Below are 16,685 nucleotides of genomic sequence, written 5' to 3'. Positions count from 1 at the left end.
CTGTACCCCTTTGAGGAAGACTCAGGAAGCTTGATAACAGCAAAGGTAAGATTTATTCCATTCACTCTTTCAAAGAGCTCACATTCTTTCTTTTCTCTTTCTCGTGTCTCTCCTCCTTCTCCCCCGTGCATCCTGGACTCAAAGTTACAGTGACCACCTCAGAACAAACTTACAAGCACAAATTGGGGTAGCTATCTGTAACTAGCTAGATACAACCAGGACTTTTCCACCAGTTGTCAAGCCTACACCTCAATCGGATCTCAATCTCGTCCTGTCCATACTCACCAGGCCACCATCTTAACTTTTGGCCAGCTGCTTTATGTCCCACTTTTCCATGAAGGTCACGTTTTTAGTTGGTATTACTTCATCCAGAAAGAATGAGCACAATGGGAGCACTCATGACTGATCCACCATATGCCCTTTCTACGGGGAGAAGGTCTCCCTTCATCTTCATCATAAATTGCTCCCTAAAGTAATTTCTGAATTCCATGTCAACCAACCTATCCACTTTTCCATTTCCTTCACAAAACCCAAAGATTTCATTCCCTGGATGTCAGATGTGCCCTGGAATTCTGCCTGTCAAGGACCAAACCAATCAGAAAATTACCAAGACTATTGCTCACTATAGCAGAAAGGTCACGAGGACAAGAAATATCTCCTCAGAGAATCAATAAATTGATTTTGGTTGCATCATCACATACTACCAATTAGCGCATTTCCCTCATCTGGATGGGGTAAGGACACTCTCTGAGAGCTACCTAGAGTTCCAGTCACATGTTCACAAAACATTACACATCGGTACTTCAGTTCTCTGCTGCAGATGCAGCTGTGGGGACTGCAGTTCTTCAAGCATCTTTATTGTTGGCATCCTTGCACCAACCTCTGGTCTGAATACTGCTTGTCAGTCACCCACGTATGGAATACACATAGGGACCAGCATGGGAAGAAATGGAGTTTACTTACTTGTAACTGTAGGTTCTTTGAGATGTACCCTGTCTGTATTTCACTACCCACCCTCCGTGCCCTCTGCTTCGGATCCTGTTGGATTCATGGTGAGAGAGGCGGCAGCCAACACTACCTCTTACGCCTTTGGTCTGGAGCACGAGGAGAGCAACTGCATGTGTGCGGGCCAATGGACGGACACCTCGTTAAGAATCTGTGGACTCAGTTGCATGGCATGCATCTGTACCTTGTGTGGAATACAGATAGGGACCACACATCTCAAAGAGCTTCCTGTTACAGCTAAATGCAGTGCATGCTTTTCTTGTTACAGCTAAGTAACTTCCAGTTCTTTAAGTTAAAGTAACTCATTGCAGTTCAAACATTATTAAAGAGGCATTTATAGTTTCATAGAGTTTCAGACCAGAAGGGGCCACTAGATCATCTGGTCTAGCCTCCTGTATAACACAGACCATTACATTTATCCAGTTACCCCTACATTGAGCCCAATAACTTGGGATAAACCAAAGCATTTCACTTTTCAGATGGCTAAACTGTGTGCCACATGCAGAGAACAGGAGAGTTGAGGTCCCTGCAATGGCAGGAAATTGATTTGGAATGATATGCCTAATGATCCTAGTGGTGATCCATGCTTCATACTGCAGAGGAAGGTGAAAAAAAACCCACAATCCCTGTCAATCTGACCTGAAGTAAAATTCCTTCCCAACTTCAGATCTGGTGATCAGTATGACCCTGAGCATGTGAACAAGATACACCAGCCAGGTATCTGAGAGAGAGGATTCTCTCTATTACCTCAGAGCACTGGTCCACCCTATCTGGTGTCTCATCTCTAGCTGTGGTCACTCCCTGATGCTTCAGAGGAAGGTGGAGGGGAAAAATTACAACTGTTCAGTTGTACTTCAGGGGGAAAAAATCCTTCCTGACTGCTGCAGACTGCGGTGCAAGCAGCGTTGGGTAAGCATATGGGGAGTTTTGAGCATATGGGGAGCAATGTAGAATTTCCTGTTCTTTCCATATCCCTTAAAGGAAAAAAATGAATAGGGGGATTCATACATTCACAGCTTCCAAGGCCAGAAGGGACTGACACCTCATGCACACGGACTTCAGAATTTCTCCTACAAGCTGATTAAAATTTATCTTTTAGAAAGATATCTAATCTCGCCTTAAAGACTTCACTCGATGAATCCCTCCTCCTGTGGTAAACTGTTCCAGCATTTAATTACCCTTACTGCTAGGAAATTGCATCTTATTTCAAGGCTGAATTTGTTTAGTTACCATTAGAATTAGCATCATTTATGACAACACACATATAGTGTCTTCCTTCACTTTTGAGATACAGTTCATAAGCAGGTTTCAGAGTAACAGCCGTGTTAGTCTGTATTCGCAAAAAGAAAAGGAGTACTTGTGGCACCTTAGAGACTAACCAATTTATTAGAGCATAAGCTTTCGTGAGCTACAGCTCACTTCATCAGATGCATATCGTGGAAACTGCAGCAGACTTTATATATACACAGAGAATATGAAACAATACCTCCTCCCACCCCACTGTCCTGCTGGTAATAGCTTATCTAAAGTGATCATCAGGTGGGCCATTTCCAGCACAAATCCAGGTTTTCTCACCCTCCACCCCCCCACACAAATTCACTCTCCTGCTGGTGATAGCCCATCCAAAGTGACAACTCTTTACACAATGTGCATGACAATCAAGTTGGGCTATTTCCTGCACAAATCCAGGTTTTCTCACATCCCCCCCACCCCCATACACACACAAACTCACTCTCCTGCTGGTAATAGCTCATCCAAACTGACCACTCTTCAAGTTTAAAAAACTTCAAATCCAGACTCCAGCGAGAAACTGCTGAATTGGAATTCATTTGCAAATTGGATACTATTAATTTAGGCTTAAATAGAGACTGGGAGTGGCTAAGTCATTATGCAAGGTAGCCTGTTTCCTCTTGTTTTTTCCTACCCCCCCCCCCCAGATGTTCTGGTTTAACTTGGATTTAAACTTGAAGAGTGGTCAGTTTGGATGAGCTATTACCAGCAGGAGAGTGAGTTTGTGTGTGTATGGGGGTGGGGGGGATGTGAGAGAACCTGGATTTGTGCAGGAAATAGCCCAACTTGATTGTCATGCACATTGTGTAAAGAGTTGTCACTTTGGATGGGCTATCACCAGCAGGAGAGTGAATTTGTGTGGGGGGGTGGAGGGTGAGAAAACCTGGATTTGTGCTGGAAATGGCCCACCTGATGATCACTTTAGATAAGCTATTACCAGCAGGACAGTGGGGTGGGAGGAGGTATTGTTTCATATTCTCTGTGTATATATAAAGTCTGCTGCAGTTTCCACGATATGCATCTGATGAAGTGAGCTGTAGCTCACGAAAGCTTATGCTCTAATAAATTGGTTAGTCTCTAAGGTGCCACAAGTACTCCTTTAGTTCATAAGCAGTTAATTCCATCTCAGTGAACCTAGTCTTTTATTGTTGCTTTTGTTGCTCTTCTAGTTGGTGGACTTGGCTCTTTTGGTCAAACAGGATATGGCTCCCAAAGCAGGTGATCCATTCAGTCATGCAATATCTGCTACTTTTATACAGTATCACAATTCTGCTGAGGTAAATACTTGTTTTTTTTAATATTGTCAGTATATCCATTATTGCATAAGAGTAGAAATAAATATCATATGAAGGGTGGTACTTATTTTATTAGTACATGCATTTTTTTGGAATTGTTCAGTTCCTTCTAGTACGTATTTGTATCTGACAGCTGTTGATGTGCTCATGCTGGGATGGGGAAAACCACTGTATGTTTATAACTATTAAAAAAAACATTTAAAATGTACATATTAAAGACTTTTGAAAATTATTGATGACATCTTTACATTTAAAAATGAAAATTCTTTCTGCTTATATAGAAATTCTCACCTCCAGCCCTGAACTGCTTCTTGTATGTGGACCTTTATTCCAGCATTAGAAATTAATACGCATACATATCAACAACAACAGATACAACAGTTGCTGTAATTACCTGGATCAGCAATCACAGTTACTTCCCGAATATGCAAACTGAATGTTGTGGTATACTTCCTGTAACAGAAAGTCCAGGAAACCATGAAACAGGTTTTAAAAATATCGTTTTACAATGACTGCTTGATTTTTTGTTTTGATAGCCACATCTCTTAGGCCAGACCACAAATATGAAGAGCAGTCTTGACTCCCCGGAAAACACACCACCTCCTACGCCCACTCCCCCAGCAGCAGCAGGACCACAACACCTTGGGAAAACACTGTCTGGAGGCCTGGGGAATGGAGGCATTGGACAAGACTCCACCAAAGTCAAACAAAGAAAAAGAAAAAAGGTTGGTGTGGATGAGGCTGTAGTAGATAGGCACTCAAAATATCTGCTGAAGATCTTGATCATTTTCTTGGGTTTGAAATCTTGGTTTTGAAAACTCAATTTTAAAATATGGCATAAACTTTAAAGATTAAAATTGCTGAAAAGGCTTATGAACTTCAGTATCCTTATTTTTATCTCAGTAGGTTTAGCTTAGATATTTGGATGCTTTGAATGAAATGTGGGTATCTTTTATGTCACATTCAAGATACCCAATGTCAGTATTGTCATTCCTAGTTTTCACTGTAATGCCAGGTGTTCTAAGTGGGAGGGATGAACATATCAAAACTGAAGTGGGGGGAAATCTTGGGGGAAAAAAATGTTACTATAATTCAAAGTCAGCATGTATGAATTGAATCACTAGTGTTGCTTTCATGTACATTATTTTCTTGCCAAGAAAATGCACATTCCACTAGTAATTGTTACCTTGACATTATCAAACAGTAAACAAGGTGTTTATATGCTTCTCATAGAATCGTAAGAGGGACACTCCCCATATAGTTCACCTTTCTCTCACTAATAAATTAACTGTCGGCATTGACTTTGTTACATACCATACCAATGAGGAACTCTTTGATGATCTGTAAAAATATTTGTGTTAGGAGTTCTGAATGTTACTTTTCCTCCTTCCTTTTTACATTGGGTTGGTAGGGTTCATGTGAGTGATTTGCACTGCAGGTCACAGGCACAAAATATTAGCTAAGGATGCAATTTTAGGTGTAGTTTAATATAAATTCATACTCTTACTTCAATGTCATTTTTTAAAATGTGATATTTATAAACTGCTGTACAATTTTACTGAAACTACATATCCAGTTTTGACAGGCGTCTACTAGGCATAGCTAAGGTGTTGAGCTAGACCAGCTGTTTAGTGAAGCATGCTATTCATACTACATCAGGGCCCAGACCAACACAGAGCATTGGGTTTCACATTCCCTTTATGCATGTCATTTAGAAAGGTCCCACCAACACATTATGTAGCATGTGGTTTCCACTCATTGATATCAAGTGTGATCTGTTGGTGGTCAGCACTTCTGAAAATCAGGCACTTTATTTAGATACTTAAATTTAGACATTAAAGGCTGAACATTATGGCCCATGGTATATATTCATAGTATGTTTGTGTACATCTTGTACATGCAGTGTCCACTGTATGTTGGTCATGCTTAATGGATTCACCAGTGGCATTCCCCTCATCTTGTCATGCGGCAGTCACCTGGATGGAATCTGTGAATTTTCGCAAGCAGCTGTCTTGGGTAGCCAGAGAGCCCTACACCAATATTACAGTTTGCCTACTAAAAATACAATACAGCTTCTACTCCTGCATAGCCAGGAAGACCTTTGTAGCATCTGTGGACCAGCATGCATGAATCTGCTATTTCTTGCACAGGGTCCTTAGTTCAAAAATCTATTTAAAATCTGAAAATTTTCCAGTTTGAATCTATTAAAATATTTTTTATCTTTGTGACTTTATAATTATGTTACAGTTTCATTTTCAGTTTAAATTTGAATTGTCAGACAATTGTGATCTTGGTGTCTGCTTTGAAATCCTTATCAGAATTTTTTTGCCACCCCTTAATATTATAAGGAAAGCTTGAAATGTTTCAGAAATAGCTTTTTGTGGTTATTGCAGCATGACTTCCATGATCCTTTCATTTGAATTTGATCATTTGTTTCTCTTTTCCATTGCTACATACATCAGCAAAATCAGTAAATCAGTAAAAGATTTAAGAGGACAAATATATTGTTCTCTGGGTCTGTTAAACACAAGTCATGTAAAAGTCCTCTTTGATTTGTTAATAGATTTTTAAGATGTAGTGTGTGGCAACAATGATGTGTATCCTCAGTCCATTTTATAAAAAAAAATCAGTCCATTTTATAAAGGTTTATTTTCATATTTTATGCACTGCAGGTCTGTTGTGTGTTTTTGATTTAGTAACAATTTATGTTTTTCTGTTGCAGAGCACTGCAGCTTGTGGTATAGAGGCTCAAAGTGATGCCATCCAGCCCTGCCACATCAGAGAGGCCATTCGGCGCTACGGCCACAAGATTGGCCCCCTTTCCCCATTCACAGTACGTAATAACAGAGTTATAAAAAGTTATATTTATAATCTTAAAGAACTTTGATTTTCAAGTGGTCAAATGAAGAAGCCTTGGAATTGTTGAGAGCAATTTGTGGTGACTGTAATTTTCTTTACAAAAGTGGCATAATTCTCTTGGGAAATAAAACTTAGTAATTTCTGTCCCTTTTTGGAAGGACACAAAAGTTGTTTTCTTTTAAATATTATTTTCTTTCAATTATAAATTATGCTTTTTGTTAGCACTCGAATTTTCTGTTTTTGCAAAATTTAGGTTTACTGTTATTTTAAATTATAGGTATTGCAATATGTTGAGGAGCATTTTGTATTCTAAAATTAGTTACATGTCAGATACTGCTCCTGTTGGAAGTTCAAATCTCAAGTGGTACATTTAGGGTTGGATAAAGAGCAGATTGGTTTCTTTAAACAATTTTGAGCCTCCACTGAAACATAATGGAATTGAGCTTCCAGTAAAATGTTGATAGATTGTGAGGTTTTCCCATCAGATTTTCTACACAAATTAAAATCCATTATTCAAAGCAGCCAAACAAATTATTTATTTAAATTTTCAGCTGATGTAAACTTCAAAGCTGCCAGATGTGTCTGATGTCATAAATTAGGAGCATCTCCTTGTGACTGGCTACCATATATGGCCTATATTCCTTCGTACTTCATAATGTCTCACAATTTAGAAGAGTGTGCATCTCACATAAACTTCTAAGTCAATAAAACTCAGACGTAATGCTGTGTTCAGATCTGAATAGCTGATAGCCAGAAAGAAGTTGATGACTTCAAGGGATTTGAGAAAAGAACATTCAAAATGATAAAAGAAATAGCTTATAAGGAAAAATTAAAACAAATAGAAAGGCTAACCAGATGCAATATGCTTCTACATAAGATAGCCATCTACAAGTATCTGAAAATTGCCAGCATCAAGGAAGGAGGTTTGTTTAGGGGGTCCCAAGAGATTATAACTAGGAGTAATGGGATAAAATTAAGAAAAGTAAGCTAAATTATTATTTTCATAATGCCATAGGTGTGCCTGGTGCTTTTATATGTACGCCTATATGGTATTATATATATTTTTTATTCATGATAGTTATAGATACATGTTTTTAATGAATCTCTGTATATAATCTCAACTGTATCATTTGCCACCCACAACTATTAGTTTAATATTATGTAACAATTGAGCACAGAAGTTACATTCCAGAGTGGTGCAGAGGCTTTAATTATATGTTAGGTGATAGCCTCTGAAAGCAGAGAATGTAATGAAATACATTGTAAAGAAGGAAAAAGCTGCTTGCACCCAGTTATAGTGAAACAACTTTGTTTTTCCAAAAAGCAACTAATTTATAGTAGAGATTTGAAATTCAGGAGTAGACTATCTGTGTCACCAGACAGGATGGTATTCTGTATCCACAGGGCAGAGTGGGCATGCAGAGTACTATCTGATTAGCGTGATTTTTTTTTAAATAGCTTAACATCTCATGAATAACCAAAACTGTGCATCACTGGCCATCATATATCCCTGGCATTAGCTTCTATCCCTGGTGCTTGATGAGATAAAAGGCCACTGGTCCCTCCAAACAGGCCAAGAAACAAGGACTCAGTCTTAGGCCATCTACTAGATAGGTTAGGTTGCTGTAGAGCAGATCCTACATTTATTCTTAGAATGATAAAGAGAGATTCATAGACTCGTAGATATTAAGGTCAGAAGGGACCATTATGATCATCTAGTCTGACCTCCTGCACAATGCAGGCCACAGAATCTCACTCACCCATTCCTGCAATAAACCTCTCACCTATGTCTGAGTTATTGAAGTCCTCAAATCATGGTTTAAAGACTTCAAAGTGCAGAGAATCCTCCAGCAAGTGACCCATGCCCCATGCTGCAGAGGAAGGCGAAAACCCCCCAGGGCCTCTTCCATTCTGCCCTGGAGGAAAATGCCTTCCCGACCCCAAATATGGCGATCAGCTGAATCTGAGCTTGTGGGCAAGATTCACCAGCCAGATACCCAGGAAAGAATTCTCTGTAGTAACTCGGATCCCACCCCATCTGACATCCCATTGGGCCTATTTACCATGAATAGTTAAAGATCAATTAATTGCCAAAATCATGTTATCTCATCATACCATTTCCTCCATAAATTTATTGAGTTTAATCTTGAAGCCAGATAGGTCTTTTGCCCCCACTGCTTCCCTTGGAAGCCTGTTCCAGAACTTCACTCCTCTGGTGGTTAGAAAGCTTCGTCTAATTTCAAGTCTAAACTTCCTGATGGCCAGTTGTGGAAGACCTTGTGTCAAAGGTATTCGAGTACATGTATTTAAAATAATCTATCTATATTCTGCTTCAAGAATTTTGCCCTCTTGGGATAAGTGTACCTATTGGGACCACTCACCCCTCTCTAGTTACACACAGTTCCAACAGCATAAAAGGGGGAGTTGCCCAAACTGTCCTTTGTTTCCTCTATGCTGCAAAAGTAGAGTGATCACAAAAGGCATGTGATGCTTCCTTTGTCATTCCCGGTTTTTCTCCCCATATCAGTATTTTTATGTAGTCCGTTAGCCGTGTGTCCTTTTTAAAAACGTTGTGCCTGAGCCATTGCAGCCACTGTCTGGGACACAGCTCTCTGAGGTCCCTAGCTGGAGGTATAAGATCAAGGAGAGGAAACACAGTGACTGCTCTCACCGCCATCATCCAAGTCCACATACACACCAAGACTGCCTTTCTTGCTCCTCAGGACTGAGAGAGCTTGGCTCTGGGAATGCCTTGGTGTCAGTGTCTCATTTTTTCCCTGCCTTATTCATCACAGAAATTGGAAAGTGTGTAGAAAATGTGGCAGGAGGCCACAGTAAGAGGGAGCATGACTTCATGGATAAGGCAATGCACTGGGAGTCAAGAGAATGAGATCTTATCCCAGACTCTGTCACAGATTTCCTGTGTGGCACTGACCAAGTCACTTAGATCAGAATTATCTGAGTACAGCACTAATTGTGCTTTCCTCATTTCTGGGCACCCAAGTTTTGAGCATCTCAGGCCTGATTTTCAAAAGTGCTAAGCATTGACATTGGCAGTTGTAGTCAGTAGCTGCTGCAGGTGCTCAGTGCCTCTGAAAAATTAGGCCATAGCAGTCTCAAGTTGAGCACCCAAAATTGGAAAATTTAGCCCTTAATCTTTTCTGTTTCAGTTCATCATCTTTCCTATGGGCTGTAATACATTGGTCTAATTTTGGTTGTTGAATCTAGTGCAGGGTATGTTGGTGGCATGTGATATACAGGAGACTAGATGATCTCGTGGTTCCTTCTGGCCTTAAACTCTGACTCTATGACACATCTGCTTATGGAGATAAATATAGTCCTCTACTACCTCACAGAGGTGTTGAGAATATAAATCTATTAGTGTCTTTGAGAGGCTCAGATACTGTGGTGATGAACCCAACAGAAAATCCCTTGAGAAAATTAAAACAAATTCTGTAGTTGGTGCAGCATTTGGATGGTGTGCAGTAAATAAGACCTGGGGCTGTGCATTGAATGATGAGGATTGTGCATTGAATGATGAGGATAAAAAGCAATATTGGACAGCTGCCTCAGTCTAGGCCGGATTGTGGTATCTTACTGCTTGAGCAGTGATTTCAGTGAGACTGCTTGAGGAGCCGTTTAATACTAAGCATGAGAAATTGTATCACAATCTAGCCCTCACTGAGCATCATCTGTCTGGTGCACTGCATGACCAGCAAGCTTGTGAAGAAGACAAAGTGTACATGTAATTAAAGATTGTATTGTACTGCACATACTCTAGGGGCCAAATTAAGGTTGCATAGGCAATCTTAATTCTGGTGATTCCTAACTTTTGAGTGCTGGGCTTTGCAACCTTAACAATATTCTTTTAACAACTTTTTAAAAAAATAAAAATGGAATCTAGCTATAGAATAAATTAATTAAACAACAAGATTAAATTAAGACCATTTATTTAGCAACCTGGAATTCTCCATTATTATTGTTGTTGTTGTTTTTGTATTAGAGCAGCATGCAGAGACACTATCAGGACCTCATTATGCTCAGTGTTGTACAAATGCATTCGAAGACTTGGAGTGAAATCCTGGCCCTCCTGAAGTCCATTGACTCCATGAAGCCAGGATTTTACCCATGGTCTCTCCCCACAAAAGTTAGCCTAAACTACAAGTGATATACAAAGGGCTGGGGAAGACAGACATGATAATGTTATAAATAAATTTATCAATACATTTGCTTACCAGCAGCCCAACTCCTCTTTAAGCTGCTCCCCACTCTCCCACATGAGGATTTTGTTTTGTAATTAATAGGCCCTCTGACATAGTTTGCTGTGAGCAGGAAGGGGAAGGATTTTCTGTGCATCCTGCCATTTTCCACCAGCTTCCCTGGTGGCAACTTGCCATTCATGGTACCAGACCCACAGTAAACAAAAGAAAGAGCCAGCATGGGGCAGTGGAAGAATTGCTGATCTTTCTTACTAGTTATATACCAGCTCAGGGCTTGGCTACACTTATGAGTTAGAGTGCATTAAAGCAGCCTCGGGCATCCTAGCTCAGTACCCATCCACATTGGCAAGGCACGTAGTGCGCTCTGACTCCATGGCTAGAGCGCTCCTGGTACTCCACCTTGGCAAGAAGATTAATGCTTGGTGCGCCTTGGCTGAAATGCCCGGGCATCAGTGTGAACAAGGTGTTGCATTACTGCGCTCTGATCAGCCTCTGGAAACATCCCATAATCCCCTTAAGTCAAGTGGCCACTCTTCTCATTGTTTTGAACTCACTGTAGGAATGCGGATATGCCCTTTGAAAGCTCCGTTTCTGACAGCTGGCTGCTTATCTCCTCTGAGACAAAGCAACCATTACTGTGGAATGCTGTGTGTGTGAGAGAGAGCGAGAGGCAGGGGGAGGGAGAGTCTGCTGCTGTCTGAACTTACAAGACAGCATGCTGACATGCTCTCAGCCCCACCAAAAACCCACTCTCTCTTCCCCCACATACACATAACACACTCCACCCCATCCCACCCCCCATTTGCAAAGCACGTTGCAGCTACTTGCATGCTGGGTTAGCTACCACAATGCACTGCTCTCTGTGGCTGTTGCAAGACCTTCTAATGTGGCCACGCCAGTGCGCTTGTAGCTGTCAGTGTGGACAGATTGCAGTGCTTTCCCTACTGCGTTCTACGAAGGCTGGTTTAACTCAAAGCGCTCTACATCTGCAAGTGTAGCCATGCCCTCAGTTCAATCAAGTAGAAGGGTTAGAATGACGTATAGTTAGAAACATAATTCTCCACTCTGATACACCAGGCAAAAATGATGTAACTCCATTGAAGCCAACATACTGTTTTACCCAAGTGTAACTTCATTATACCAGCATAAAATTGAATCATGCCTAGAAAATTAATTGTGTAAATAGCTGTTCTGAGTAACATAGCATGGTTTGGGAAAGTGGTAGAAATCTCATACCATGGATTATGGCTGAATAGATTGATTTCTGCTATGTGACTGTCAAAAGTACCAAGCATCAATTGTCAAGAAAGGCTTGGCTCAAGGACTGATGACATAAGTATAGTATGTAAAATACTGACTATGAAGAGAAGTTGGGAAACCGTTAGAATGTATTGTTTAAAATAATGTTTTTGTCTGTTCTTCTTATAGGATCCATAATGACCTTAGCACAGAGTATTTTGTGGGATTTAATGAATGTCTCAGGTTTTTAAGGACATAGGCTCACTAGAAATGCTCTGGACTTTAATAAGTACAACATAATTATGAACAGTCTTTATATATAAGCAAAGATTTCTAATCTTCTGTTTACGGTGCCATGCTTGTGTCTATAGTAGTTAAAGATAGTAAAGACCTAAATCCATCTCCTTCCAATGGCAGGATTCAGTCCCCTTTATTAAACTGATACTAAACTTGGCTTAGCTAAAAGGTCAATAATTCTAAAAAAAACACCAGGAAATGGACACTATCTGCAAGATTTTGTATTTTAAAATAATTTCCATTTCATAGCAGCAAGTCACTTCAGGCAGAGAATGGACAGGTTATTTTTCATTTGGGAGATTACTTTTCATTTAGTTATGTCATTTTTTGGCTTCCTGGCATGCTGCCTTACCTGCGGTGTTCAGTAATCTTGCAGTAATTCACTGTCTGTCATGTTTTAACTTTTAAGAATAGAACATCATCTTCTGAAAGACTGTATTGTCTACACAAATGGATTGAGTTTAAATCAGCAGCGCATCTGGGGGGGAAACAGACAAAAACCTGAAGCTGCAAATGATCTGATGATACTCCAAATTTTTACATTGATTGAGACTGTAACACTAGTGTCCTCTATAAGAAGAATTCTATGAATGTAAAGATTATTGTGTATTAATTCAAAAAACACAGGAGAAAATTCTAACTGCCTGTGATAGAGGGCTGGGAACTAGCAAGGTGAGCCAGCACTCTGATCACCCTGGCACCAATTAGTTTCCCCAGAGAGGTCTGACTGGGGAATGAAATGTAATTAGCTAATCAGGCTGACACCCTGGGTGAGCTAAAGCATTAATCAGCCCATCATCTCAGGACTGATAAAAAGGCACAGGAAGGCAGTGCAGGAGAGGAAGGCTAGCAGAGCTCCGAGAAAGAAAGGTCTCGGGGTGGTAAGATCTTTCTCTTCCTCTCCGTAGAGAAAGATCTGAGGATTAGGAAAAACTGTAGATAGCATAGGCGCCGACTCCATGGGTGCTCCGGGGCTCAAGCACCCGTGGGAAAAAAATAGTGGGTGCTCAGCACCCAGGAGCCAGAGCTTGAGTGTGGAATGTGATGAGTTCTGTGCTACTCCCAGCTTCTGCCCTTGGGGCAGGGACTTTGTTTGTAAACAGAGGCAGGGTGAGTAAGATAATAAAAGGCTTGTCTTTAAATTAAGAATTGTTAGATGATCCTGAAAGCATTCCCAGGCACTCTAGTTAAAAGATAGGAAACAAAGGGTAGGAATAAATGGTCCATTTTCAGAATGGAGAGAAGTAAATAGTGGTGTCCCCCAGGGGCTTGTACTGGGACCAGAGCTGTTCAACATATTCATAAATGATCTGCAAAAAGGGATAAACAGTGACATGGCAAAGTTACAAAAGTACTCAAGCTAGTTAAGTCCAAAACAGACTGCAAAGAGTTACAAAGGGACCTCACAAAAATGGCAGATGAAAATCAATGTTAAATGCATAGTAATGCACATGGCAGAATATAATCCCAACTATACATACACAATGATGGTGCCTAAATTAGCTGTTACCCATCAAGAAAGAGATCTTCGAGTCATTTGCAGTACTCTGGAAGCACTAAATTTCCAGAGTACTGCAAATATATAAGAATCCTTCTCTTTGTGCCTGTATTATCCTGAACTCATTCTCCAGCTTCAGAAGACTTAAAAATTATCTCCAGTCATCAGTGCAGACAGACACAACTGAATAATGTAGCTGACCTTAACATGCATCAAGACAATACCAGGGAACTAGAAGTAAATAAGCTTGCTGACAGTTTCATCCAGAAATCTACAGTGAAACATAAAGTCTTTACACTGGGATGTTAGTGAAGACAGCTTGTGGGTGGTGGCAATGATTTTAATATATTGTAATTCATGATAATGTAATTATGTAGTTCATAACAATTTAATCATTATTAAAATAGTAATAATACCAACAATAGGCACATTCAATAACTAGAATATGAAAGAAGTATATAAATATGCTGAAAATAGCCTCCTGCCAAAACTGGCAGAGTGCCCCCCTCACCCTCCTCTCTGCCCCCAAACACACACACACCTTCAAAGGCACCCACCATCAAAAAAAAAAAAGTCAGCACCTGTGACTGCAGGTGCACAGGATTGTGCTTGCTACACAGGATTGTGATGATGGTTTGCTGGAAGTGATAAATAAAACTCACAGAGGTGATAATCAGCCAAAAGGTGTCCAAAGCTATTCGTGAGGAATCTCAGGATAGGAGATCCTGTGACATTGCCCTTGAGATAAAAAACAGAAACTTTGAAAAAATATAATGTCTTGTTGAAATTTTCAATAAAAGCAGCTTACATTAAGACTAAGTATCATAAAATCAAATATCATGGTAACAGATTTTCTCCCTAGAGGATGGGATCATGTTCTTAAGGCACTAGAGGACTGGGTTAAATTTCTGGCTTTGCCACAGATTTCCTGTGTAATCTTAGGAAAGTCACTTACATGCCTCAGTTAGATTGTAAGATTGTTAGGGCAGCGACCGTATTTTCGTTGTGTTTCTATAGTGGGTATCACAAGGGGGTCCTGGTCCATGACTGGGGATCCATTTTTTCTTGTTGAAGCTGAAGCATTGTCCTTCAGCTTAAATAGCTTTTCTGGCTCTTTGGAGGAAAAATTAGATGACCTTGAGGACCAAAATAATTCAAGACCTTGACACAAGAAATAGGAGTGTGCTGATGGAATTTTCTGATGACACAAAGTTGGGAATTCCTCTTTCTTGACCATGAGTGACCAGAATTGTACATAGCATTCCCAAAGAGGTCTTACTAGTGCCTTGAACAATGGCATTAATACTTCCCCATCTCTACTGGCAATACCATTGATTCCCACTAGTCATCCTGCCTTTGCCCCCATTGCACTCACCTAGAGCGTTCTTCATTATTATCCTTGTTCTCTATTAATTTAGTCCCCACTGAAGGTGCATAAAAGTGGCACCACCCAGACCCCCTCCATTTCTTCTCACTACCAGTGGCCTATGTCTGAGCTTCCCATGCAGTTTACCTTATGGGTTTTTTCTCCTGTGTAGCTAACTAGTTTAGTTTTCCCTCTGTTGGAATTAGTTCACTGGCAGTTTAGTGCTGTTTGAGTTTTCTTTTTATTTTATTATAGCTTAGTTTATTTTTTTCGTTAGTCTTGGTGCTATGCACCATTGGTATGCAGTGTTCTCCAGGGTATAAATTGTGCCTGTGTTGTGGCGTGTCTATTCCAAATCTGTGTTGCCTTTTTTGCTTGGGCTGCCTTTTTTGCTCCCGTGGTATAATCGTCTAAGGAGACTGTTATACCACAGGAGGATCCATCAGCTCCTGTTAACCTTTTCTCCTCCTCACCAGATGATTTTAAAACCCTGGATGCATCTTCTCCAGTTCCTGAATAGTTTAAATTTCATCAGGAGCATCCAGGAAGAATGGCTGCGTCTTTGGGTATTCAAGCAGAGCTTATACAAGAAAACACACACAAGCTCTTAGACATTCTCCAGGTTTCCCTTTCTGTTTATGAGGTACTACTAAATCTAGCAAAGACTTTATGGCATACATGGGCCTCTTTGGCTCTTACAGTGAGGCTCATGGACAAGCACTATCAGGTCCCGATGCAGTTTTGAAGGGTTTTTTTTTTTTCATTCTCTACCAAACTCTGTAGTAGTTACCAATAAGAGATCGCGATATAAATTCATGATTCTAAGGAAAAGTAAGGCATGAGAGCAGCATAATAAGAACAATGGACTTCAGATAAGCAGACTTTAACAGTGAAAACATGGACAAATCGGTAAGGATGAGTACAAAGCAATAGCTCAAACGTAGGTACAATGTTAGGAAGGCTCAGGCACAAAATGATTTATACCTATCAAAGCTCATAAAAGCAATAAAAAGAAGTTATATAAATCCACTGGGAGCAATAGAAAGATGAAGAAAAGTGTAGGTCCTCTATTTAGTTGGGAAGAAGAGCTAATAACATATGACATCAAGAGGGCTGAGGTATTGCCTATTTTGCTTTAGTCTTCACCAAAAAAAGGTTAATGGTGCCAGATACTTAACACAATATTAACAAGGGGGAAGGAATGCAAGACAAAATAAGAAGAGAGCAGATTAAGGAATATTTATATATTTTAAAGTCAGCAGCACCTGATAAAATTCAACCTATGGTACTTAAGGAACTAACTGAACCGTTAGCAATTATCTTTGAGATCTCATGGTGGATGGGTGAAGTCCCAGAGAACTAGAGAAGGGCAAACAATAATACCTATCTTTAAAAAGGGGAACAAAGAGAACCCAGGAATTTATTGACCAGTCAGCCTAACTTCGATACTTGGTAAAATAGTGGAACAGTTTTTTTTAAACAATTAATTTGTGAGCACCTAGAGGCTCCTAGGGCTCTATTAGTGGATTTGTCAAGAACAAATCATGCCAAACCAATCTAATTTCCTTCTTTGACAGAGTTACTCACCTAGTGGATGGAGTGGAGGTATAGACATG

The 16,685-nt window shown here is 40.1% G+C and overlaps 1 protein-coding gene across 19 annotated transcripts in view; it reads left to right on the top strand.

The window, feature by feature from the left end:
* Positions 1 to 16,685, top strand: part of SUPT3H (SPT3 homolog, SAGA and STAGA complex component) — a 470,398-nt gene that overhangs the window by 387,393 nt on the left and 66,320 nt on the right. For all 19 annotated transcript variants that reach the window (XM_073335778.1, XM_073335781.1, XM_073335776.1 and 16 more), the window contains 3 exons: positions 3,465 to 3,572; positions 4,127 to 4,315; positions 6,313 to 6,423. In XM_073335778.1, the coding sequence (XP_073191879.1) occupies positions 3,465 to 3,572; positions 4,127 to 4,315; positions 6,313 to 6,423 (408 nt within the window). The remainder of the gene's footprint in view (positions 1 to 3,464; positions 3,573 to 4,126; positions 4,316 to 6,312; positions 6,424 to 16,685) is intronic.

The sequence above is a fragment of the Lepidochelys kempii genome, chromosome 3 (assembly GCF_965140265.1).
Source record: "Lepidochelys kempii isolate rLepKem1 chromosome 3, rLepKem1.hap2, whole genome shotgun sequence".
NCBI classification, from domain to species: domain Eukaryota; kingdom Metazoa; phylum Chordata; order Testudines; family Cheloniidae; genus Lepidochelys; species Lepidochelys kempii.
This window is presented reverse-complemented; position numbering and strand designations above follow the sequence as displayed.